The following is a 25,961-nucleotide window of genomic DNA, read 5'->3' on the forward strand; positions in this document are numbered from 1 at the left end:
ACTTCTGCATTTCACTATGTTTTGTAATTAATTTAGTAAATGATTTAGATTTCCTGTATTTAGGGTCAAATGTTTTTGAGAAAATTCAGTACTGAACTATTACTTCCACCTCAAAGCATTTGCATAGCACATTGTACTATCTCTGTTATCTGGTCTTGTGGCAAACTCTCTATGCATGTTCTTTCACTAAAAGTGGCCTCTTTCACTACCTTAACCCCCTTTTAATCCCTCCTCTAACCCTTTTCATTATAACTTGTTTTATATTTGATTATTTTGCCTTTTTTTTTTTTCTGTATGCTTTTTTTTGGGGGAGGGGGGAGGAATATTGCTTGCCTAGATTTCTGTGGGCCAAAACTCATGTTAAATGCACTGAAAAAGGAACCTATTCAGACTTGAAACAGAACCAGAATTGAACCAGACTTGAAACAGGAACCTTTTCATAGGGTAGAACTACGCCTGCCAACTTCATGTTAAAGTAAATTTGGCATACAGTAGCTATTTTTAAGGGATTCAGTGATTTGCATAGCCCTGAAAACTGGTAATTCACTCAAACTTTCTTGAAAGCTATACTTAGGAAACTACAACATGTGTAGTCCAGGGATGCTATTTCCATCAAAATGTCCAAGTGTCCAAAAAATTAGTGTTTCAACATCCTAAAAAAATACAGTTCTTCAATAGGAAAGAATCATGATGGTATATCAAAACAATCATCACTGACAAATACAAAAAGCTAGCTTCACTTCAGAAAATGTTATCGTTTCTATTCCCAGTTCACTTGCTCCCTGAGACTTGTGTGCATTTTTTAAGAAAATGTATACATAGCATTTATGACTATTTTAATGATAGATTAGATACAGCAGGTCTCTGAGTTAGCAATGAGAAACATGCAGAGACAGCTGCAAATTTCTGCTAGTGACATATTAGCCAAAGGCATGGAAAGAGATACCATAGCAACAAAGAGGCTGTCACAAGTGCAATCACTCCTTTCCATGGCTAATATTTTGCTACAGTCTGTACACTTACGTGTATTGTAATTGCATGCTTTTTATGAACCACAAAGTATAGTTAGTCACTATTTGTGAGTTATTCCTGTAGATCTTCACCCAAATTTAAGGCAGAAGGTGAGGTATAGACTTATAGACTTATAGATTGAGACTGAAGTAAGGCAGGGGGACATAGCAGTTTTAAAGCAAGGTAGTCTCTAAATTTATTAATACAGTTCCTTAAACACATTAGAAGAAACACTTCCCATAATTATTTACTACAGACACATTATTGATTTATCTTGTAAGTACTTCAGGTTTCACAGTGGTCAAAGCAAAAGGCAAAGTGTTCCATGTGATGGAGGTTAACAGTAGTTTTACACTGAAACAAACGTCACACAAGAAATGCACTGCCTTATTAGAACAGACTGACCACAACTACCATACATCCAGCCTATCGGAAACATCTTAAAATACCCCGTACACAATGCTTATAATTTCTGATTTTTTTAGTTACTTCATCACCAGTGCTGTTTTTGAAAAGCTTGGAGGAAGAAAGAGGAATAAAGATAAAAGGGAAGAAGCTACCACAATAGCAATATTTCTATTCAACTTCGACAGAAGAAAACAGTAATATTTTTTTTTTTTTTTCTGCTGCCTCTTAAAGACACAATGCATCTTTTGCTGATAGGGAGGAGCAAAGATCAACAACAGCTGCATTACTAACATAGATATCAAGCTCAGTTTCAATAAAAAATAATGTCCTTTCCTTCTTAAATCCCAGGACATATTTTCCCTCTATATTATTGTGTTGTCTTATTCATGTGTTGGTTATGACAGCACTGGTAATAGTTGAGTCACCATTAATGCTGCCTTCTGATACTGGGAATCTCAGGAATCTGTCTCAGGCCTTCAGCCCTCCTCCTGTAGCCCACTACAAAGCATTACTACGTAAAGGTATCTGAAGGAAGCTCTTTCATTCTTTGTTCTGAAACAGTTATGAACAACATATTTTATAAATTGAAACAAAAACACAATTACTGCCTCTCCTATCAGCAACTGTAATCAGTTTAGAAACAGCCCAGCATCTGCAAGTGAGAAAGAGTAAAAACGTAAGCTGAATTTATAGGTAACAGGAGAACTGCATTGATTCAGAGTAGTGGAATTCACATGCTGAACACCATTTGGCTTCACACACAGCCAGTTGGTATGTTTGGATGGTATACTTTCTCCTTTTCCAAGAACGTTATTCAATTTTTAGTTTGCTTTAAATTCTGGACACCATAATGCAAAATTAGATTAAATGGAATATTACAAATATCTGACTTCAGGCTCTCTCCAATATGGTTTGGAATGTAGATAAACACTCTCAGTATGGATTTCTCTACATCCTGGCAATATTTCTATTCTTCTCTCACTAGTCATCTATCTCTGGTATTGATTTGGAAAGCAGATTTGGATTTGGAATGCAGATAAATGGATTCAATATGGATTTATTTTTGGCCTTGTAATATTTCTCTTTTATTTCTCTCTGTCCCTGGAATATTTATTTTATTTTATTTTATTTTATTTTATTTTATTTTATTTTATTTTATTTTATTTTATTTTATAAAAATAATACCTAGTTTTCTGAGTGACAATTGCAGTTTCTTCTGCTTCTCAAAAAAGTGTGAGTATCCAGCTATTCCAGAAGTTACATGTACATTTCCAAAAGATGGCCTTATACAACCTGTGTGAAAATACTGTTAGTACTTGTTCATAGGAAAACACTACTTTGTTCACTTTCACCTTCTAGAGATTTTCAGAGGTTAATAATTAACACCTGCAATGAAATACACCTGATCATTTTCGTTCATTTATACTCTTACTGTTACACCAACTATACTGTCCCAAAAGGATAGGCACTGGTTACCAATTTCTGCTGAATAATAGATACTGGTGATGTTGCTCATCAGAGTATGATTCACTTTTTTAGCATATCACTGTATATCTTCAGAGCATGAAGAGTTTTGAAGCTTCTTTTATATTATATTGCATTTGATAGTGGTCAAAGCCCAAAAATTCCCAAATAGACAGAGAATTAAGGAAGTTTTTGATCAGCTTCCTACTGAAGACTACATCAGTGAAAGTGGCCTAGACATCATCTTTCTTTTAAAAGATAAGCATCTAAATATTAGACCCTAGGCTAATCATCATAGCTTTCCTTCAGAGTTATAGGGAGACATAAGCATATCCAAATTCATCTGACTTATCATAGAACAAAACAGATTGACCTCTGGAAGCAGACAGTTCTCTCCAATACTAATAAGAAAGCCTACAATTTAAGCTAGACAGTCCTATCCTAAGCAAAGCCAGGTGAATTCCACTTTGAGTAATTTAACCAGAACTTAGCATTAAATTATTCCCCTTATTCCCCCTGCAGTTCTAACAAATCAAATTAAAAGTTTAAGGACAAGGTAGTATTTCATATGAAAAACATTAATACACATTTCTCTGCATTTTCGTGGAATACCATCCCACCTTCTCTGAAACAGAATCTCAGACTGTCCCTGAACTGAAGTCCAGGGACATTTCCCGACTCCCAGGTGTGAATGGGGGAGAATTTTCCCACTTCCTCAGTCAAAGTTCCTGGATTTGAATGTAAGATTTATGGTGCACCATTTCACATTTTCCTGCATCCCAGTTTCTGCAGAAAAGACACCTGGATTTATAGGCTGTCCAGAAGCTATGACCAATCTACTCCTAAGGTGGATGACTGGAGAACCAGGACCCCAGGAAACATTGCAGCTTGCACGTTCACACAAGGCACATGTAGCTTCTGGTGCTCTTATCTGAGGTAAGCCTGCATTATAAAGATAGTGAACAACACTATCTTTATTTTTTATATCTTTATATCTTTTTATATCTTTAGTTTTATTCTTAAAAATAAAAGTAAAGCCTGGCATTTGGATTTCCCTTTAAAAGGTCCCTACCAGAGGCCTCAGATGTGGAAGAGGTCCACCATGTACTGGAGAGAAATAAGAAACAGGATTTTTTCTCTTCAGATGTTATATAAATGCTTTCCAGTCTTTGTAAAGTGCTCCTTTGTTTAATAAAAGTTCTTTTTTTTTTTTTTTTTTTTTGTAAAATGCTCAGGAACATGCATTTTTCTATACTAAAATAGTATTTATTTTTGTAAATAGTGTTTTGGTTAATTTGGTACTCCCTTTTATATCCTTCCCCACTTGCATGTTACCCAGGCCCAAAATTGTCAATTCTAAACTAGCGTAAGTTTTTTTTTGGTATTCAGTTTGCTCATGCACGCTTTCCCCACCTCATTTTCATTATTTTTCTATGGTTAAATCCTAACATCTGAATCTCCCATTGATATGTAGACAAATTAGGAAATAAACTTTAATTTTTCCATACTATATTATTTTGCATTTCTAAGGTAAATAATTGCCACATTACTTTTATTATGTGAATTCTGAGTACCATAAAGTTTATTCTATTTCCAATTTATTATTAATATATAACCTTATTAGGTCCCCATTTCTGAACAAGATGCAAAACCTGAAATAAACCGCATTTTTAAAAATCAATTTTTTTTTCTCAGCCGTTTTGCTTGGTGACTGATAAATATCAAGAAGTTGGTGCCACCAGTCTTTAAAGCACTGTGACTAAATATGCTAACAGATGTGGACAAGATAAATACATTCTTTTCTATTACTGCTTTTATCTATAGTATAATGCTTAACTATTAACAGGTTGAGATGTGAAAATGTAGGTGCTGCTTTTGAATCTGGTGTCCTGTAGCTGAGAAGGTAATACTTCATCAGTTAATTGGGTTACCTTTTCTGCACACGAAGGAGGCAAACTTACATAAGTGTTTGGAGGTGAATATAGACCTACTTAGACCTGCATTTCAGGAAGGCTTTCACAAGGCTCCTCTGGAGTACACTTAACTCACCCAGGCTGTTCAGTTCCCTTTGTTTCTTTATGCTTTTACATTATACATGATAATCACATATGGGTTATTTCATTTGACAATGAGAAGGTTATTATTCATGACTTTTTAATACTGACTCCCTGTACAGTTCTTTTCTATTTTTCTCAAAAAAAAAAAGAGGTTTTGAAACCACCAAGCACTTTAGAATTTTTCCTTTTATTTATAGACTTGGGAGAGCAGAAAGAGGAGCTACAAAAATAATGGTAGTCTCTACGTATTAGGGAAAAGTACATGCTTTTGAAAGCAAGCTCAACACAATCATTGGCATTCCTAATAGCAATGTATATTTTCCTGGGCATCAGAATGACATCTCTTAAAATATCACTCTACTGAGATTTTTTAACCAGAAAGATAGAAACCTTCATTCCCTTACCACCTGGTGTCAATGACTGAGACCAACTCTCAGCCAGAAATATTAATTCAAACTTGGAATGTCTGAAAACAATACTGCAACAGCACAGGAAATGAAGCGAGAAGGGAGAAATGCATAGTATCTGGACAAACTAGAAGACAAAATGAATGGTGGGGGATTTAAGGGGATTTGTATTTTCCTTTTGCTGTTGATAGTTTGGCAAGCAGGTTATGGTGGCCATTGTATTGAATCAGTGTCCCAGATGGCCTTTTTTTAGCATCTCTTCTGAAAAGCCTTAAAATGAGTCCTAAGGATTGCCACCAACCATCAAGGGCAAGAAGAGACTAACTCCTGCAAAGAGCCAAACCTACAAGTCTGTAGCAGAGGCATTAGCTCTTGAGGACAAGAGTCATGTTTCTTTGTATTCCTAAGGGCGGAACATCGTAGCCTTGACCAATATAAAAAAAAATAAAAATAAATAATAATAATAATAATCTTTTGACAAAATGGGAGGAAGAGAGGAAGAAATATCCTCAGGGAGATTCTTATTGATGTCTCCACTTTTTGTGACTTTTTTTTTCCTACAGGAGGGTAATCCAGACCCACACATTTCTTTACTGCTTGTTAAAGAGTCATATTAAATATGAAGTGTAATGCATTCTTTAACACTAATAGTGCCATATATAATGTAGTAGTAACTGCAACAAATTTCAAAACACACACATATGCATGCCACACAGACACACACTTCTTTTCCTATTTCTATTGTCATTATTGATGGTTATGAAGTTTTTTCAGCTGTATTACATGCACACATCTTACATGCATAAATTCAGGTTTGTGTTGGCATGTACAAGGTTATGTGTGAGCAGAATTCAAGCAAGGTTAGCTTCAGAAGAAATACGTTTGAAAGAGGATACAGGAGTGCAATTGTATATCAAATATCTAGGAAGCATCCTTCCTTTGAAGAATGTAAAAATGACAAAATTCTTATGCATAAAGAAACTGAGACATGCAGATCTCTCTGATGAACAAAAGGAATATAATTCAGCCAGTACACACTACGTCACTACAATTGAGGTGTACCAGAAATTTAGTGCCCACATAAGGCACATTTCATGCAAATGACATAGACACTCAGGCACATCTACATAAAGAATACACCACACTAGCAGGTTACAGCCTGACTCTACAAACAATTACTAAATACCTATAAGCAAAACAATCATCCAGTGCAGGTGGAGGACTGGACGGGTGAATGTGTTTATGCTTACACACATGCATGCATATTTTCAGAGCACATCTTTAATGTTTTATGTGGATGGAGAACTACTGACCATGTAGAGATACAATTCTGGAGTTTTAGGAAGTTTGAGTGCTTACTGCTTATTTGAAGAATCTGTTAATCTTGTGTTTCTATTAGGTACTAAAAAGCTTAGGTGACAGCAGGTTTACTTTGTTTTATGACTTTGTATTTGATGAATGTTAGATATTCTTGATCTAATTTTGAACCAACGAAACAAAAAGTGTCAAATGGAGAAAAAATTTTTACTGAAATTCTCACAAAATTCTGTAGTAAATCAGTCATTCAAGACAGAAAGAACCAGCTTGTATTATATTACACATCTAATGCTTACCATACTCAGCCGTTTCAACGTTGAAACATGGTAATTCCATGTTACTGATAAAATGTTCGTTTGCTATCCTGTAAATAAACAGCTTAGCAGGGTCTATAGATTTTGTGCAACCGGTTTCAGAGAGAAATAGATATCAGATTATAATGCATGTGATCTTTACCAGAAGGTGAAAAAGAGCTCAACTCCACTGCTCACCTGAGAAGGTCTGGCATACTGCTTACCATCATCAAGCAATTGCAAAGTATGCTGAGACAAGTGTGCAGGACCAGGAAGTCCAATCCCAGTAAGCTTCTTGTCACACTTTTCTATTCTTCTCAACTGCTGTCTTCCATGTGAACCCAATTTCCTGTGCACTTTTTTTTTTTTTTTTTTTTTTTTACCTGTTGGTAGCATGTAAATTTGGTATCATACCTACCCTAGTTGTTTTCACTTTATTCCCAGAGGAACAGCTCCATCCCTTACGATCTGGAAGAACCTTACATTCCTCCCCTTCAAGACATGGTTGCATGTGGCACCACCATTTCTGCTCCACTATTGAAGCTACAACAGAAGAAAACAACCATATCTGCATGTTCTCAGAATGGACATATTAATATGTCATTATATTGCAACCTTTCTTTTGTTTTCCAGGAAAATGTTGGAAATATATTAAGTGACAGCTATTCTGCAATTTGCAGCCAGCTCAGAATCTCCATAAGAAATGAAGCCGCAATTTGCACAAGGTTCAAAGTTGATTTCTGTAGTGTGGTGGTGTTTTTTGCTGTTGTTTTCTAATTTACTGCAGTTCAGAAAGTAATTTCAGAGCATTCCTTTCCAACTCTCATTTTTTCTTGCTCAGACAGATTTCAAAGTTTTAAGCCAGCTCTCTTCTTCTTTTGAGTTAGTATATTTTGCCTGATCTACACTATAGTCTAGCACAGGCTGATTAAATTTATTCCCCAAAGATGACATATTTACTGCTTCTCTGACAGCCATCAACATATCAACAGTAAAGAGATCATGTAAAGGGTGAATCCATCCTGCTCCTCTTTCAGAGAAATAGATGTGAAAAATGAGCTGGTATTTTCCCAATTAAAACATAAAATACAATGCCAGATTTGTTAAGTAAAACATTAATACTGTACTCTGAACAGAAATATATATTTACATATAAATATATATAAATACAAAGATTTAAAAAAAAAAAAAACTCTGTTCTGTTTGTTTGTATACTGCTTTATAATAAAGATAAATATATAAATAAAATGTAAGACTGCAGCATATGAAAATGATATGCTCATGTAGATTTTGTGTAAACACTTTTAATTAAGTGAATTTCATACAACTCTGAGGGCATTCTGTTAGTTAGATCAAATTGAGCTTCTCAAGAGGTCTCTTTCATTGGCATCTAATAATTTCACTTAGCATTTCCACAGAGTAATAGCAAATAATTCATTTTTCCCATCTTCCTCTCGTTCACCTTGGGCATGCCCTTCAAAATGCAAAAGCCTTCTTCCTCTTATTTTAAATAGCTAACTATAATAAACTTTTTTTTTATTGATGTCTCTAAGCTAACAAAACCCCCTAGGAACACGCAACCAAAGGAAGCAATAAAAATAGTCGCACCATCAACACAAGAAGGAGCTGCCCGGGTGGTACCTGCTACCTGCCCAGGGAAGCAGGAGCACTTCACTGTCTGTGATCTTTCTTCTATCTTGTTCTTATTGCAACATCTATGGAGTGCCACCACTTCACAGGTCCCGGTTTTAACATGGTGAGCTGTGAAAATAAGATGAGCAATTTGATAACATTGCAAGGTAGGCTCATACTGTTTGTTTTTCTGTTTTGTTGTTGTTGTTTGTTTGTTTGTTTGTTTGTTTGTAATCAGAAATGCATTAAACTAGGCTCTGTAAGGCCAAGCATGAAAATAGAATTACAATGATACTAACAGTAGAATGTGAAGATGATTTCTTTTCCAAATGTAGTATGACTATCTCAGGCAGAAAATGTTGGCTAAAGAAAAATTGGAGAAGGTTGCATACAGGACTGTTCCAGTGAAGTCGGAAGAAGAAACATTATAAAACTAACCTAGACACTATATTAATTTCTGGACTCCCATAACCACTTGTGTATTTTCTATAGCCACATCCCAATAAATAAAATAAAATAAAATAAAATAAAATAAAATAAAATAAAATAAAATAAAATAAAATAAAATAAAATAAAATAAAATAAAATAAAATAAAATAAAATAAACAAACAAACTAGGGAATCACATTTTAAGTCTCTCTGCCTGGCACTGCAAAGGTAATCTGGAAACATGAGGAATCAAAGCTTTTCAAAACCCTGGGGGCAACAGGACAATCTTCATTATCCAGTATCCACTTGGTGATCTAACCAATTACTAGAGTCATATTACTGGAGTCCTATAAGAGGATCAGTTTGGTAAGACTGGTAAGAAAACTGCCATTCTGGTTCAGCAGTCAGTTATGACAGGATCCAGAAATCAGAAAAATAATTTTAACAGAACTTGCAGTGGTCACTGGTAAATAAAATAAGAAACAGACAAGGTATTTCTGGGGATAGTTCATTTCCATCAGAAGGAATAGAGAAAGAATCTGAAATTTTAACTGGTATTGACCTACTACTTTGTACAGGAAGGACTACGAATTATGCAAAACAATATGTATTTTGGCAACCCCTCTATTTCATCTGCTGGTTAACTTTTTGTATGCTTTATGCAAAGCCTGTGTACTGAACAGTACATCTATCTTTCACACCCTAATGGTGAAATTGAGAGTTTTTACAAGGTAAAGGCCCTACCAATCAGCTTTCAGGAACCCAACATCTATGACTGGATCTGCTCAGCTGTTATTGCACAGTATCAGCTCTCAAAAGGGCTGAGGAAAGAGAGTATACTTGATGTAAGATATGGCCCCCGAGAATGTGCCTAGAGACAAAAGCCACAGGCAGCAATTAGACTCTGGGTCTTCATTAACAAAACATAAACTACTAAACATTTCATTCAGGCAATTATGCATTTTTCAGTAGAACAAAGTCTGTGGAACAGCCTGTGATCTTTGTAGTCACTCACTACATCGTGCTACATCAGGTTAGATTATACTCTCTCATATCATGCTGTACTACAAATGAAATTATGTAACACAGTGAAACACAATTAACCCATGATCCGTCATATTATGAGATACTGAAATATAACACATAAATCAGAAATCTAGGGGAAAAAATATCATTTTTAATTCAATTGCAAGGAAAGCACTTTGCATATTTTTATATGATGATATGAACTCTGATATTTTGATTCTTTTGATGCTGAGTGAATATTTTTATATTTTAAGTACTTTAATTATTTTCCAAACCATTTCACAGGTTGCTCTGCCAATAAGAAAATCCAAATAAATTCATTTTTCTTAATACAATTACTATAAGGGTTGTTTTTTTTTTTGTTTTTGTGAATATAATAAAAAATAATCTAGGATATCTTTCATATGCATAATATATAAGAGAGCAAGCACATACTGCTTCTGTAAATTCACATTCATCTTTATTTTGATAGGCAATTGCATATTTTCTACACACACATGCTAACAAAAATTCAATGATTTTTGTGTTATGAAAGGTACATAAAAAAAAAAAAAAAAGACACTGAGTCTAAAAAGAAAACGTAGTGAATTTCTTCCCGCTTAATTTTTCACTATATTAGATTTCAGTTCTTTTCTGTATTCTGATGTGTCTCAGTGATCTTGAAATTTTGTCCTTCAGTGTCTCATTTCATAGTTTTACACAGCTCTACCATGTCTCCAGAAATGGAGACTTCAGAAATGGTAGTATATTAGGGAGAATAGTGATACGATAACGAACATCTTTAAACTAAAAGAGGGTAAATTTAAATAAGATATTAGGAAAAAAATTTTTACTCTGAGGGTGGTGAGGCACTGGAACAGGTTGCCCAGAGAAACTGTGGATGCCCCATCCCTGGAGGTGTTCAAGGCCAGGCTGGATGGGGCTTTGGGCAACCCGGTCTGGTGGGAGGTGTCCCTGCCTGTAGCAGGTGGGGTGGAACTGGGTGGTTTTTAAGGTTGCTTCCAACTCAAATCTTTCCATGATACTGTGAAATGATACACCTGCTAAGTATATTGGTATTATGTACACCAATAGCCATCTGGAATGGAAGCCAGTTAAAAGAGTTGTTTTTAAAAGCTTTGAGAGAAATGTTCATTCTAAAACAAAACTTTTGAAAGAAACTCACTTTGTCCTAAACAGGAAATCAGGCATTTAAAGTCTCTTATCGGGAAAAAGACTATAATTAGAAGAAATGGTCACTTATATCCATGTACATTACAGAAAAGCACTTCAAGGGATGAAAAGGTATGTGAAAATGGGATAGAATAAAAGATAACCATATACTACTGATAGTGTCTTGTCATTAATACAACTGCTTTGAAATTTTCTAGATATAAAAACAAAACAACCTACTAAAGAATATATATATTTCAATCACTGAATATCTAGGCTAGCCATCCTCTAGTTTCTGTTTACCATCTAGAGTACACTATGAATATTCCTTGAAAGGAAATGCAGGGATTTCAGGTCTTTATGCTATCAAATAATTAAGTTCCTGTGCAGTAAGTACAGTATCTGTCACATTCATTCAAAATGAAAGCCTCTATGCTGCAGATAAAGGATTTCCCACAACCTAATACAAATTAACCTCATTAAGGCACTGAACCATTCCACAAAAAGGAGATAGAACTTTTGAAGATTCGCAGTTTGGTTTTGTTTCTTCTTCTCCAAGCACAGACTTCAAAGTGTGCTGTTTGCTTTGCAGAAAATGTTTACAGAACTGTCATTTCTGGAATCCTTCGGAAATTCATTATTCAGAACCACTGCAAACCCTCAGTCCTGCATCCTCAGTCCTGCTAATGCAAGTAATCCTGCCTGAAATCAATGTGAAGAAGGACTGAAGAAAGAGACTGAGAGATATCTATGTGTACAGACTGTAAAGTTTTCCCAATTATTATGTATAACGTAATATATGTATACATTACATTACAGAAGATGTAACACTGTAATATGAGCGTGTAACTTGGAAAACAGATATCTTACTCATTAACAGTATATCCTGTAATTAGCCTGCCACTTTTACAGCATTTTCTCATGTAGTGAAATTGTGAATAGCTATCTCATTAATCAGTGTGTTACTGCCACAAAAACTTGAGTGCTCACAATTATGATCCTAGGAAATATAAAGCTGAGTAATTATTATTCCTCATTGTATGCAACAGCACAAAACATTGAATGTGCTTAAAGAGTATGTTTAAACAAACACAGTAAATAACTTTAAATATATATAATTTCTACCTATTCTTGTTCTTTCACATTTCTTTACATTTCTTTTGCTTAGATAAGTGAATTTTTTAGTCATATTTGCACAGCACATATGGCACTAAATTGTAGCTCTGACTCCTTTACTTCTGTGAGAGTTTTTTTCCAGACCAGAAGACAAGATATTGTTCCAGATTATTATTTTGTAACACACATATATATATATATACATATATATTTATCATAACATCATAGATAAATCTAGCATTAAATCAAGTTAAGTTTTCTGAATTCCACTCTTCAACATGATCACTATTTCCCAGCCTTGTCACCTGATCATTCATGACCAAATCTGACAACTCTCTGGTAGGCGGTTTGAATCTTTTCTTTGCTGAAAGTTGCATAGGTAATGCATATACATATACATGGACCGTTAAAAAAATAAATAAAATAAAATAAAATAAAATAAAATAAAATAAAATAAAATAAAATAAAATAAAATAAAATAAAATAAAATAAAATAAAATAAAATAAAATAAAATAAAATAAAATAAAAAAGGAACATGTTAACATGTTGCCATGGCCTAGATAAAATAAAACCACAGACCATATCTATATTCAGGTTCTCCATCATTGTAGTAGCCACTGTACAAATAAATTAGTGATGATAATAATAATAATAATAATAGTAATAATAGTCTCATTTATATGTTCTCTGCAAAGACAGGTATAATTGGGTAATACAGCAAAGCCAACATAATGACTAACAGTACTAAAAAATAAAATACATTGCCTCTTTTCGTACACTGATCCCTTGCTTGCCTGAACAGTGCCATTTAACAATGATAATGGTAAGCCAAGTATTTAGATGGACAGAAAAATAACCTCTCTTCTGCAGGGTTAGTTCTCTACCACTTTAGCTCTTACACCTGAGTGCAGAGACTAGTGAGAAGCAGTTTCAGCCTAAGAGAAGCAGCAGGAGCAAGCAACCACAGACGCGTGATCACCTCCTCCTGTAGAAACCTGTTCTGTATCGGCTTACAAGCTCTGTACCCTTATATGAGATAAGTGCATCTTCTTTTTTTACATTGAGATAAGTGCATCTTCTTTTTTTACATTCCAGGTAATTCCTGTGAGATCAGTGAGCCTATGTAAAATGTACAAAGCTTTATTTGCATGCATCTGTGCGTTTTCTAAAGCTCTTCACAAAAACAAATCTTTAGTTTAAACAAGAAGCAACGGATCACCAATGAGGAGAGAAACAGGATTGACTTTTAGCCATGAGTTTCAGTCCAAATTACATCTAATGTTAATCAGACTTTGGCCAATTTGAGGATTTTTTGCCTATCTTGAGGATAATCAGGAATATATCCCATATGAAATACTATAGGGAGCCAGTCTTTCAAACTATGCACATAAGTAGTCTTTATTCACATGTGTACTGACATTAAGGACTATAATACAACTACTATTTTGTTGTTGTTGTTGATGATGGGTTTTTTTTGTTTGTTTTTAATAACCATCTACAAAGGGAAAACAAACAATATTTCAGCAGATTACCAATGTGCTTCCTCCTTTCCTACTAAATCATCTGTCATTGTATACCACCAAAATATTTAAACTGAGGGGTGGTGGAGCGTACCGACATAAAAAAAATAAAAATAAAATTAGTGGTTATGATGTAGTATTTTCCACAATAGGCTCTAAATCACTGTCCTACTCTAGAGTAACCAGGAAAAAGTAGGTTTTCTTGTTCACATAGTCTATTTGCTTTCTTTATTCTGATTGACGTAGAAAACAAATGTAGGTTATATTTCTGCTACACTTCAGCAATTTCAGTATGTCACATCAGTCTCAGTGTGTCATTGTAGATAGGAAGGATTACAAATAAACTTGCAAAATCTCTCTCACACACAAGCACACAGACATGGTATTGTTGCATATTTTTGGTAGTTTTAGAAGTGTTAGTAGCTGCTACAGCTAAGCAATTAAAATACTGTGCAACTACAGTTAAGCCAGTATTTACACTGACAGTTTTTCTATTAAAAGATAGATGAATATCTTTGAAAAGAAACAAATTGTCCAGTTCCTTCATTTCATTAATTTCACTATCCTTCTGTTATACCTAAAAGCAGGTAAAGAAGAAACTGAATTTGGTTTAATCATACTATGTTGGTATTAGGGGTGATATTGTTGCAGTTGTGGTGATCTAAGAACATAAGCAACACAAAGCTCTTTGTCAGAGGTAAGATCTTTTCTTTGATTAGCCATCAGTATATTTGGGGGGGGGGAGAAAAAAAAAAAAAACAGACAAACTTTCAGGGACACAAGCTTCAGTTTCATTATGTGAACATAAAACATTTGCTCCATAGGCCAGATGGAGAGCGGGCAGCACAGAAGTCAAAAAAGCAGAGGTGTCTCCCATACCAGTCATCATCTCATTACCTCTGGCATGAAGCAAGCCACCGATTCCCAAAGAAGCACTTGAAGAGCATTGACAGGAACTTCACTAAGGATGACCTTTGGAGATCAGATTCAAAGCCCTTTGAACTCAATGATTCTGGCTTGATCAGTGGTTTTGAGTCAGAATTTCAGAGATAGAATTAAAAATTTGTATTGTCAATGAAAGCGACATTTAGATTTGCAACTTAAGATACTTATTCTGTTGATTGCTTATTTAGCATCTATTATAGTGATTGAACAAACGATGATATATATTATATATATGACATATATATATATGTGACTGAAAAATATGATAAATAATGATTATTAAATCTTGTTTTAAACCATCACTAAAGGTGTCATGTTTTTCATTGAAGAGTTCATTTGCTAAAACTACAGTATCCAACCAATATAACTATTTCTGATGAGCGTCGGCGATTCCTAAATACCGCAAGTCAGGCAGGCGCGGCAGGAGGCCGGCGTGGCTGACCAGGAACGTTCTGATGGAGATTAGGCGGAAACAGAGAGTGTTTCGCTACTGGAAGGAGGGCCAGGTGACATGGAAAGAATACAGGGATGCTGTTCGTGTTTGTAGGAAGAAAATTCGTGTGGCCAAAGCACACCTAGAGTTGAAGCTGGCTGTGTCTGTGAGAGAAAATAAAAAGGGTTTTTTTAGATATGTGAATGGAAAAAGGAGAACTAAAGAATACATAGGGCCGCTCCTTGATAGGGAAGGTCTTCTCACAGACGATGACATAGGCAAAACAGAGACGCTTAACGCCTTCTTTGCCTCTGTCTTCAATGCCGATGATGGGCTTCGGGACCCAGGGTGCCCTGAGCTGGAGGACCGGGACGGTGGGGATGACAAACTCCCAACCGACCCTGAACGTGTGCGGGATTTGCTACTCCACCTGGATCCCTACAAGTCCATGGGTCCAGATGGGATTCATCCCCGGGTGCTGAAGGAGCTGGCGGACGTCATCGCGGAACCTCTCTCAATTATTTTTCAACGATCTTGGGAGTCTGGAGAGGTCCCGGTAGACTGGAAGCTGGCAAATGTTGTGCCGATTTTCAAGAAGGGTCAGAAAGAAGACCCTAGCAATTACAGGCCTGTCAGTCTCACGTCAGTGCCTGGTAAAATCATGGAGAAGATGGTTCTCGAACGTATTGAGGCGCACCTGGGGGACAAAGCAGTCATTGGTCCCAGCCAGCATGGGTTTGTGAAGGGTAGGTCCTGCCTAACTAACCTGATTTCCTTTTATGATAAGATCACCCGTATGATGGACCAGGGGAAACCAGCTGATGTGATTTTTTTGGACTTCAGCAAGGCTTTTGACACGGTTTCCCATAGGATCCTACTGGACAAAATGTCCACCATACAGCTAAATAAAAACATCATACGATGGGTGAGCAATTGGCTAACGGGCAGGGCCCAAAGGGTTATGGTGAATGGGGCTGCGTCAGGTTGGCGGGCGGTCACCAGTGGGGTCCCTCAAGGCTCCATTTTAGGGCCGGTACTTTTCAATATTTTTATAAACGATCTGGATGTAGGAATAGAAGGTATTTTGAGCAAGTTTGCTGATGACACCAAACTTGGAGGAGTTGTGGACTCTGTTGAGGGTGGAAAGGCCTTGCAGAGGGATCTGGATAGGTTGGAGAGCTGGGCGATCGCCAACTGCATGAAGTTCAATAAGAACAAGTGCCGGGTCCTGCACCTGGGACGGGGAAACCCTGGCTGCACGTACAGACTGGGCGATGAGACGCTGGAGAGCAGCCTAGAAGAGAGGGATCTGGGGGTCATGGTAGACAGCAAGTTGAATATGAGTCAGCAGTGTGCCCTGGCAGCCAGGAGGGCCAACCGTGTCCTGGGGTGCATCAAGCACGGCATCGCTAGTAGGTTGAGGGAGGTGATAGTCCCGCTCTACTCTGCGCTGGTGCGGCCTCACCTCGAGTACTGTGTGCAGTTCTGGGCACCACAGTATAAAAAGGACATGAAACTGTTGGAGAGTGTCCAGAGGAGGGCTACGAAGATGGTGAAAGGCCTGGAGGGGAAGACGTACGAGGAACGGCTGAGGGCACTGGGCCTGTTCAGCCTGGAGAAGAGGAGGCTGAGGGGAGACCTCATCGCAGTCTACAACTTCCTCGTAAGGGGGTGTCGAGAGGCAGGAGACCTTTTCTCCATTAACACCAGCGACAGGACCCGCGGGAACGGGGTTAAGCTGAGGCAGGGGAAGTTTAGGCTTGACATCAGGAGGGGGTTCTTCACAGAGAGGGTGGTTGCACACTGGAACAGGCTCCCCAGGGAAGTGGTCACTGCACCGAGCCTGACTGAATTTAAGAAGAGATTGGACTGTGCACTTAGTCACATGGTCTGAACTTTTGGGTAGACCTGTGCGGTGTCAAGAGTTGGACTTGATGATCCTTAAGGGTCCCTTCCAACTCAGGATATTCTATGATTCTATGATTTCTGAAATCTAGTTAAATTTGGGTACACATTGAATCTAAAAGTAAATACCCTCAGAGGGGGTAAAAAAAAAATTGTTTCCACATGACTTTTTATAATTTGTAACTTTATTTTTTAAAATGCTAATGCAATCTTAAGGTATTTTTACAGCTGTATTTTTTTTTTCAAAGCAAAGCAAAATATTTAATTTTACCTGGAAAAAAAAAAAAAAAAAAAAAACACTTTTTCTTTTTTTTTTTTTTTTTTCCCCAATGTTTGGCCAGTGAACTAAAAAATCAATTACAGACACAGCAGTAATTCCTGTGTCCTCGGTGTTGACAATGAGGCATGAGGCATGCTACGGTTGTAGTGCATCTTAGGAAAGGCATTCATGCTGCTTTATTTTCCAGATGACACATGGGGTAGCACTATAGAATCATCAGGAAAAAATGATAATTTTATGTTATCTTATTATACTTTATCATTACATTTCACTTGACTAATTAAAATTATTTAGTTATCTATTCCATTGATGCCATGTGCATTTAAAACATTCAGGTAATTCAAAACTACTGTAAAGCTGAAAACAAACACCAAATTTTCCTTTAAAAAGACAACATCTGAAGAGAGAAAATGCTCTTTAAGTATCTTGATCATCCATTTTCCAAATAACTAGAACCAAAGATGCTTCACAACCATGCTACAGGAGAATATATAACTGGGAAAGGGCTGTCGGCAGATCTCAAAGGAATGGATTTTGGCTGCAATAAATAATGCAACTGCCCCATGATGAGATCAGGCCGGAGTTGAGAGGGTAGAGATAAAGGCATTCAGAAACACCAAAACTTGTTTGAAGACTGCGTTTGTGCACCAGATGGCCAATGATACCTTTAGCCAGCATGACCAAAAGCTAAACACAAAGGCCCCAGGGGACCAGAGGAGCCCAACAAGCCAGTGTCTACCAACAGGGCACCTTCACTCAGTGTTCCCAGAGCCATCCATGGGGAGTGATCAGCTCCTGGGCCTGGTGGGAAAGCCACTGAGATGGGTCAACCCAATAAACTGCCTCCCCAGAAATCTTGCAGACTAAAGGGCGTTACAGCCTGCAGGAGTACTGGACCTGTTATTGGATGAAGGGGGAACAGAACCTAAAGATCATAAAATTTTCCATCAGATATTTTGTGGAAACATGTGAGGCTCACTATGGGATATTTAGCAGAAGGACCAAAGGAAGGGAAAGGGAGGGATGTCAGGGTGGACTGGAGAGGAATGAGCATGAATGAATAAAGGGGTAAGGATAAAATGGGCCAGTGAATTATAAACAGGGGGCAGTTAGTTTATTTGTCTAGCTGAGCCCTGTGCTCAAACACTGCGAGTTCTGCTACATTCTTATTAAATCTTATTTCTATCTTTTTGTGTGTGTGTGTGTGCATACTGCCTTCTCTGAGTGGATATGCATTAATACTAGGGAAATTCAAGCCAGATTAGTTGGTGATAAATTAAGAGATCTGATTACAAGCAACTGGAGTGAGATCACAAACATTGTAAATCCAAGTGAAAGCAACTGGTGACATGAAGGCACCTCGGATCAGCTACCAGTCAGGCTGACTGTCTTAGACCATCTTCCGAGTGACCCATTTTACATTTGGGTGTGCATATATATGCATGTACATGTAGCTCTCTCTGCCAGCAGATTTCAGTTCTGATAGATGGGGATGAGGAAAAGGATTGGCCCATCAACTGAGTGATTACTGTGTGTATGGACATGGGTGCCAGGAAAGGTGGTTTGCTATGTCTGCACCGATCTGCGCAGCTGGCTGAGTGTGTATGGCATGCATGTCTGTCTGTGTTCAACTACTTTCTAAGGAGCATAGATGTTCAGCCTCTCCATCGACAAAAACTGGGAATAGGGAGCTGCAGCAGCCTCATATCTACCCAGCTACTGGATTCAGCAGCCTGTAACAGACATGAGCATTAGAAATATTTTGGAAAGAAAAATTAAGCAAGGAAGACAGAGATGGCATTTGGCAAAATAACATTTAACCTTCAACCTTTCCTTCTAAGAAATGCACACTGACTGTCAAGATAATCCTCTCGTACCTGCTAGATCAGCGGATCAATATCTGTAGAGAGGCACATGCCAAATCACTGCAGTGAGCTCAGCCAAAGAGTCACGCTGTTCGATCAGAGCAGCCCATTCCATGCCAGAGGCCATGCAACCTCTTTTATGCTTGATTTGGGTAATGCTATGATATGAATAACTCCTTCCCGTGCACATATCTCTTAAGTCCCTACAAGCACACCTTATTGACAGGGCTTTGAGGTCTTATTTATCTGCTTGCACCTTTCCATGCCTTGCACTCCACCTATAGCTATTAAAAGCCACTTGGTCACCTTGAGCTCTTGCAAAATCCAGAAAAACAGAATGCATGCTGTGCACTACTTACATCACTGGAGAATAAGTTTAGCTTAAAAGTACAGCATTGCTTTTCATTTCTGTTTTGCTGTGATATCTCTTGGAACTTGGCATGGGTCCTCAGGTGAATTGTTTGAAAACAGAGCTGCCTGTTTGGACAAATTATTTTTGTACTGCCACCTGTTGGCAACACATACACAAAAGATCCTGCCCTTCCCAGATTCCTTGGATACAATATGGTGTTTTCTCTCATGAGAGAACCACTTTAAAATTACAAGAGCAATTCTTGATAAGTGTTTATCCTGCAAATGCTAGCCCAGCTCTTCTTGCAGGTCTGCCTCTACCGCAATTAACCGACTTAGTCCGCTTGGGTGAAAATGGCTAGCAGAGTCCATATGAAAACACTATGCTGACAGCATCTCTGGTAGCTTTTAAAAACTGAGCTAATGAATGGATTGCCACAGTCACATTGCCAAGCATACTCTGCTGCATGGTGCCAAAGAAAAGTCTCATCCATCAGCTTGTCTGCCAGACACTGGTTATAGCCATCTGTGTGGGAAGCGTTTTTCCCTTTCAGGGAAAAAAAAAAAAAAAAAAAAAAAAAAGCTACTATGTAATCATTACCCCTGAGAAGAGCTCACTAATTCACTAATGACCCAGAGATCAAGCCTCAGATATCCCCATGGCACTATCTGCCATGGTCTGAAGGATTGAGTTATCCCCACTGAGAGAAAAAGACTTACTGGAATAGCACAGCAAGCTGGCATGGTCCCAGCTGGACATAAAATCTTTACAAACACTAAAACCACAGATGGAGAACTTCATGTAGGATCTCTTGGACCTGAAAAGCTCACAGCCATGTGACTTTATCTTCCTGGCCTTACTCGGGCTAATTATTTAATCAGTCCTTTGGCAGGAATGAGCCAGTGTTACTCAAATAAGCTTATCTCCACTCTCACAGTTGCCAGGGTCTTTTTATGGTAGTGGCTACAAATGAGAGCTTCAGGTCAAACTTTTCTCCAAAAACACAAGAACTTAAAACATGACCAGTTTTCAGGTAAACTGAAGGGCAACCTCCTCCTTTTCATATGATCCCGTCAGCCTACAGGGTTGCCCTTCATATGTTGTAAGGGTTGCCCCCCTTACAACTTTGGAATCAGGTGATTGCCAGGTTTTTGAAACCACAGACAGTTCAGAGTCAAGATCACATGCAATGATCATATGGGTTCTTGCAGATCATTGTGTGTTGACCCAGTGTACAGGCTATGGCACAAAATACTGCGAGGAGTAAGGTAATTAGCCAAGGACTTTTATTACTTCTCTCTCTCTCTCTTATGTATTTCAAGTAGCCAGCCATATCTTACTTGGCCAAGGGTCAGGCCCACACAATGCTCTTGATTACCTATTCTTTATATGAGCTTACCCCTATTTTAACTTTCCCAGATGTGTAATCTTATCACACAGGGTACCCAATGTAAAAGTGACCTCACTGGTCTCCCTGATGTGGCCTCAAGCCCAAAACATGAATATGCACAAACTGTTACTAGAAAAGGGCTGTCCTTTTAGTAGGAGCAAGCCTCAGCCATGGGGCAATGCTCTGCAGTGCCTGATGGCTCCACTCATCGTGGCAGGGCTTCCAGGGTTTCCATTGCAGTTTTCAGGATTGTCCACATCAGAGGTGGAAATAAACAGTGTTGTATCTATTGGCTACTCTGTGGATTCTTGCCAGCTGCCAACCCCAGACCTTTGGTGCAGCACAACCCACTGGAAGGGGAAGAGAATAAAAGGCTTTTGCACATTTGCTGAGACTTCAAGAAAAGCTCAGCTCCCCTGCCGGAGCCAGCCTGTGAGGTAGCTCACCACTTCCCACCAAGGCTGCACCTTCACCATCTCATCTGTTGGGCAGGAGAAGACGCTGGCAGCAAAGGCTGTGTGTTTCCTTATGGGCCAGAAATGGAAACTTTGCTTTCTGCAGGCAAAACACTTCCTGCCTTTCCTCCTAGCTGCTTCAGGCTGACACCAACCACAAGAGAAGCCTGTGCAGAACTGGCAGAGAAACACCCAGGGAGAGATGCAGTTTATAAATACTACAAGAAGTCAAAAGCCCCAGTATCTCCAAGGTTGTTATCAAACATGTTAAGCAAACGATATATTAAAGTGTGCAGACATTTTGTAAATTAACAGGCTGAGGTTTGAGATTACTAATTATATGATTTCTCAGAGAAAAAAGACCAATCCAGCTCTCAGGCACTCAAAAGAACATTTGGCACAAAGACTTTTTATTCTCTCTTACTCTCTCTGTGGGCCTTCTGCCAAATATTTCAACTCAGCAAGAAGCAGTAGCACATGTCTCAGAGCAGTCTTCAGCATCTGACTGAATACTAAAAAAATAAAATAAATAAATAAATAAATAAAAATCCTCATTCTCAGGGCTTCAGAAACCTGTAGTTTACACAGTTTATGGGAAATATGTTTCCCCTGCTTCCTTAGATGACTCTCATTATTAATCTTCTTTTCTTTCCAGCTGACCCAAATGGTCTCGGGGTACATTGTACTCTATGACAAATTAACATGATCTCAGGCATGCATCAGAGGAAAAAAGAAAGGTTTTCTCTACCCTCACATATTTGAATGACCCTCTGGCACATAGCCCTCGCCTGAAGTAACATCTTAAGAAAAGTGCTGTGAATGGGAGTCTTTATAAAATAGGATTAGTGTAACAAGGTGGAGAGGTAAATTCAATAGTTCTTTTGAACAGCCTGCTTCCAGGCTACTCACACTTATTAGAAAATAGCTCAAGCACCTCAGTAGGCTTTAGGTGTCTCTGTGGAAAGAGCAGTGAAGCTTAGGGAAGGACAAACATGGTTTCATCAAAGAAAAATGTGTCTAAGTCCCTGTGCTCTATTTCCATCTCAACACACATCTAGCTGCTTGCGGGTGATGTTTACACAGATAAGGTTTTTATTTATTTAGTAAGGTGCATAAGTCTATTTAGGTAATAGATATCTTTAAGAAGCTTGTTTCATACTTAAGCACACGAATGTTACTGTGAATTCTGTTATCAAAATCTTTATATTTTTTTCCACTTTTCTTAAAAAAAAAAAAAAAGTGCTTAACACCCCTTTTATTCACCCTACACTAGGATTCTTCAAGGGCGGTGGGGGGACGACACAACAGAGGACATGGTATGGACATCCTTTTGGTTAGTTTGGGCCAGCTGTCCTGGCTGTGTCCCCTCTCTCCCAACTCCCTGTGCACCCCCAGCCTCCCCACCGGTAGAGGATGAGGAGGAGCTGAAACTTCTTTGACTCTGTGTAAGCCCTGCTCTGCAACAACTGAAATCATCTATGTGTTATCAACATTATTTTCCACCTAAATACAAAGAACTGCACCATACCTGCCACTACGAAGAAAATTAACTCTACCCCAGATGAAACCAGGACAACATTGCTTGTTTAACAGGTAATATCTGTAATGAAGGATCATTAAGCTGATTAAACCTAGAATACACATTGCATTAGAAGCACTCTAGCAATGACCTGATACAAACCACGCAGTGAAGTCAAGGTGAACTTCCAAAAATTCTCCCAACTTCAAGATTCACATGTTCTTGTAGAATTTTTCCTAACACAATATGCATAATACAGTCACAGAAAGGTATTTGCATAACACTTGTGCACCCATTTATCTATAAATAAATAAATAAATAAATAAATAAAAATACATTGAAACATTGAAAGAATCTGAAAATATTTTTGCATTCATGTGTGTAAAATGAGCACATACATATGTGATGAAATTTAACAAAACTTGACTAGAAAAAGCATTTGAATTTTTATATTCATATTTCCACACTTCAAAAATTCTCCAAGATTTTTGGGTGGTTTGTTGTCTTTTACAGATAGCTTTAGTTGGTATGTCAAACTTTTTCTTTTGGGGTGTGTTTTGACTTTGCTTTGCTTTAACTATGTTCATGTCTGGATAGAATGGTGTATCTATATTAATATAAAGTTGTTTTTTTTTAAATTCTATGACATATGTTTAAACTACTTCACATACTATTTTGCAGCACTAGAACGCATTTTTCCTTAGTCTGTCCATTTAACCTAAATATCAAATATTTATCTTGAAATATTCTTCCCATTAACTGCAAGCACATATATGCATGCTTGCCTTCTGAATGTTACAGAGGTGTTTTTCTGTGTGTTCTTCTGTTTCCTTATTCTTTTCTACCCCTGCCTTGTAAGACTTACTACTGTACTTCAGACTCCCCCACATGTATTAAGAGAAGCTCTGTAGGATGTCCCAGCACACAGTTCACCATCTGAAAGAAAGATCTTAATTTTAAGTTTCAGCTTGCTTCTGTAGAGCCCCAGGCAAGCTCTTTGAAGCACAGAGTCAGGGGAGGAACTTAACTCAGGCCTTTAGAAAAAAAAAAAATGCTAACAAGGCACATGTCTAGTCCTGTGAAATCCCCTCTTTTAGAGTGATCTCCCTGGCTACAACCTTCTCTCTACATTATTGATTCCATATAAATAGCAAGTCTGTAAGCATGATGAATCAATAAGTATCTAGACAGAGGCTGTGCGTTGAAACTAGATGGCCTGGGAAGAAGCTGGCATCCTTCAAGATGGAGAAAAAGTAAGCATATTTCAATAAGCAAAATAAAAGGGGAGAAAGTGCCAGGAGAACCATTCAGAGCTGCACAATCAAGAATATTTTTGCTCAAGGATTCCCAGTAGATAGTATTTTCAGTTATCTCTTCCTGCTGAACAGGTATCTTTTAAGATGCTCCAAGCAGATTCCCTGGCACTTGTTTCTGAAGGAATCCTGGTTGATAGGAAACATAAATACCTCTCTCATTGCTATCCAAAGCCAGAAGCTGCAGAAGCATCACCATTCCCAGAACACCATAAGCACATAAGCATGCTTTGCAACAATGGTTAGATAATGAAAGCATCTGAAGTAATTCACACCTTCAAGAGAAAAATTAAAAAAAAAAAAAAAAAAAGGAAAAAATATAATTATTCAGGGACCTTTTCAGAGAATGAGAGCATGGTTCTGGGCTTGATATTTTACCATGTATCTCTACAGAAGGTATCTGTATCTTCTCATCCATTGCATATTGGGATGTGAGAGGCCAGGTCAGGCCAGGTGGTGATCCGTTCTGGTTACTGCCCTTCCATGAAATAAGCCAGGCACCGTGTGTGCCTAGGCCACTGATGAAATACAAGCACAGAGCACAGCAGAGCTCACCTTGTATCCTTCAGGCATAAACTTTCCAGGAACAGAAAAAGCACACCTGCAGCACTATGTAAGTACATTACTAGTAAACTAATTGCCTCTGTTCAAGGCAAGCTTCCCACACCTCCCCAGGTCCAGTTCCCACAGCATCTCCTCTCCATGTCATCCGCTGCCAAAATGCATCCTCCTCCCACAAGGGCCAAAGCAATGCTCATCAGATGCAGAGAATGAGGAACCCTCCAAGATGTCCACACCAAAGACACTTCTTTTGCCAAAGAGAGAGTCTGAAGATGGAATCCATAATTCTCACATCTTTCTCACCACTGTGAGAGGGCAAAAAGAGATGGATGGGCCCTCAGAGAGCAATTAAAAGGTTATGAAAAATAAATGTAATGATCAAATTTTAATTCAAATGTTGCTGATAAGAGTTCGCAAGGAATCAGACTTAATGTATAGGTAACTGAAAATCTGCACAGAATATACAGTGTCCATATTCTAGCTGTACACATTTTAAGGACTGAAAATTCTTCGATCTTTTTGATACTTTAACGTATTTCATTTTAACAGATTTTTCTCACGGAGGTCAATATTAGAACCTCAAAACTTTACCCTTCAGATTGCTTTGAACTGTTTGAAGTTTAGTTAAATAACTGAAAGATCAGTAGATGGAGATTATCTGTGGAATAGTTTACATGTACACTTTCAAAGTCCCATGGATGAAGTTGAATGCCATGCACAACACATAACACAATGTACTTTTCTTCAAAAAAAAAAAAAAAGATGACAGATGAGTGGCCGTTTATAAATATCTACAGGGCCATGCATATTTTTAAGATTAAATGAAATTATTATGGGTAAATAACCATTACCCATAGTTCCTTAGGAATACCTACATTGACTCATAACAAATACTATACCATTTTAATTCTAAAATAAAAGCCAGAAAAAAATAGATGATCATTAAATAACTGTTCAGGTCCATGGCACTGATATGTTGAGAGCCAGAAGTAATCTTTAATGTGTAGAAGACTGTCGCAAAACAAGAATTGTCTTCCCCTTCGATTCACAACTTTAAAAAGCTGAACAGCCACTGTACATACACTGTAGGATTTGACAAAAAGCTATTCA

General features: G+C 37.7%; 1 protein-coding gene across 7 annotated transcripts in view; it reads right to left on the reverse strand.

The window, feature by feature from the left end:
- Window positions 1-25,961, reverse strand: part of TAFA2 (TAFA chemokine like family member 2) — a 198,019-nt gene that overhangs the window by 18,628 nt on the left and 153,430 nt on the right. For all 7 annotated transcript variants that reach the window (XM_027456517.3, XM_072034327.1, XM_027456549.3 and 4 more), the window contains exons 3-4: window positions 8,566-8,718; window positions 7,376-7,500 (exon numbers count right to left, since the gene is read on the reverse strand). In XM_027456517.3, the coding sequence (XP_027312318.1) occupies window positions 7,376-7,500; window positions 8,566-8,718 (278 nt within the window). The remainder of the gene's footprint in view (window positions 1-7,375; window positions 7,501-8,565; window positions 8,719-25,961) is intronic.

The sequence above is a fragment of the Anas platyrhynchos genome, chromosome 1 (genome assembly GCF_047663525.1).
Source record: "Anas platyrhynchos isolate ZD024472 breed Pekin duck chromosome 1, IASCAAS_PekinDuck_T2T, whole genome shotgun sequence".
Taxonomy (NCBI): domain Eukaryota; kingdom Metazoa; phylum Chordata; class Aves; order Anseriformes; family Anatidae; genus Anas; species Anas platyrhynchos.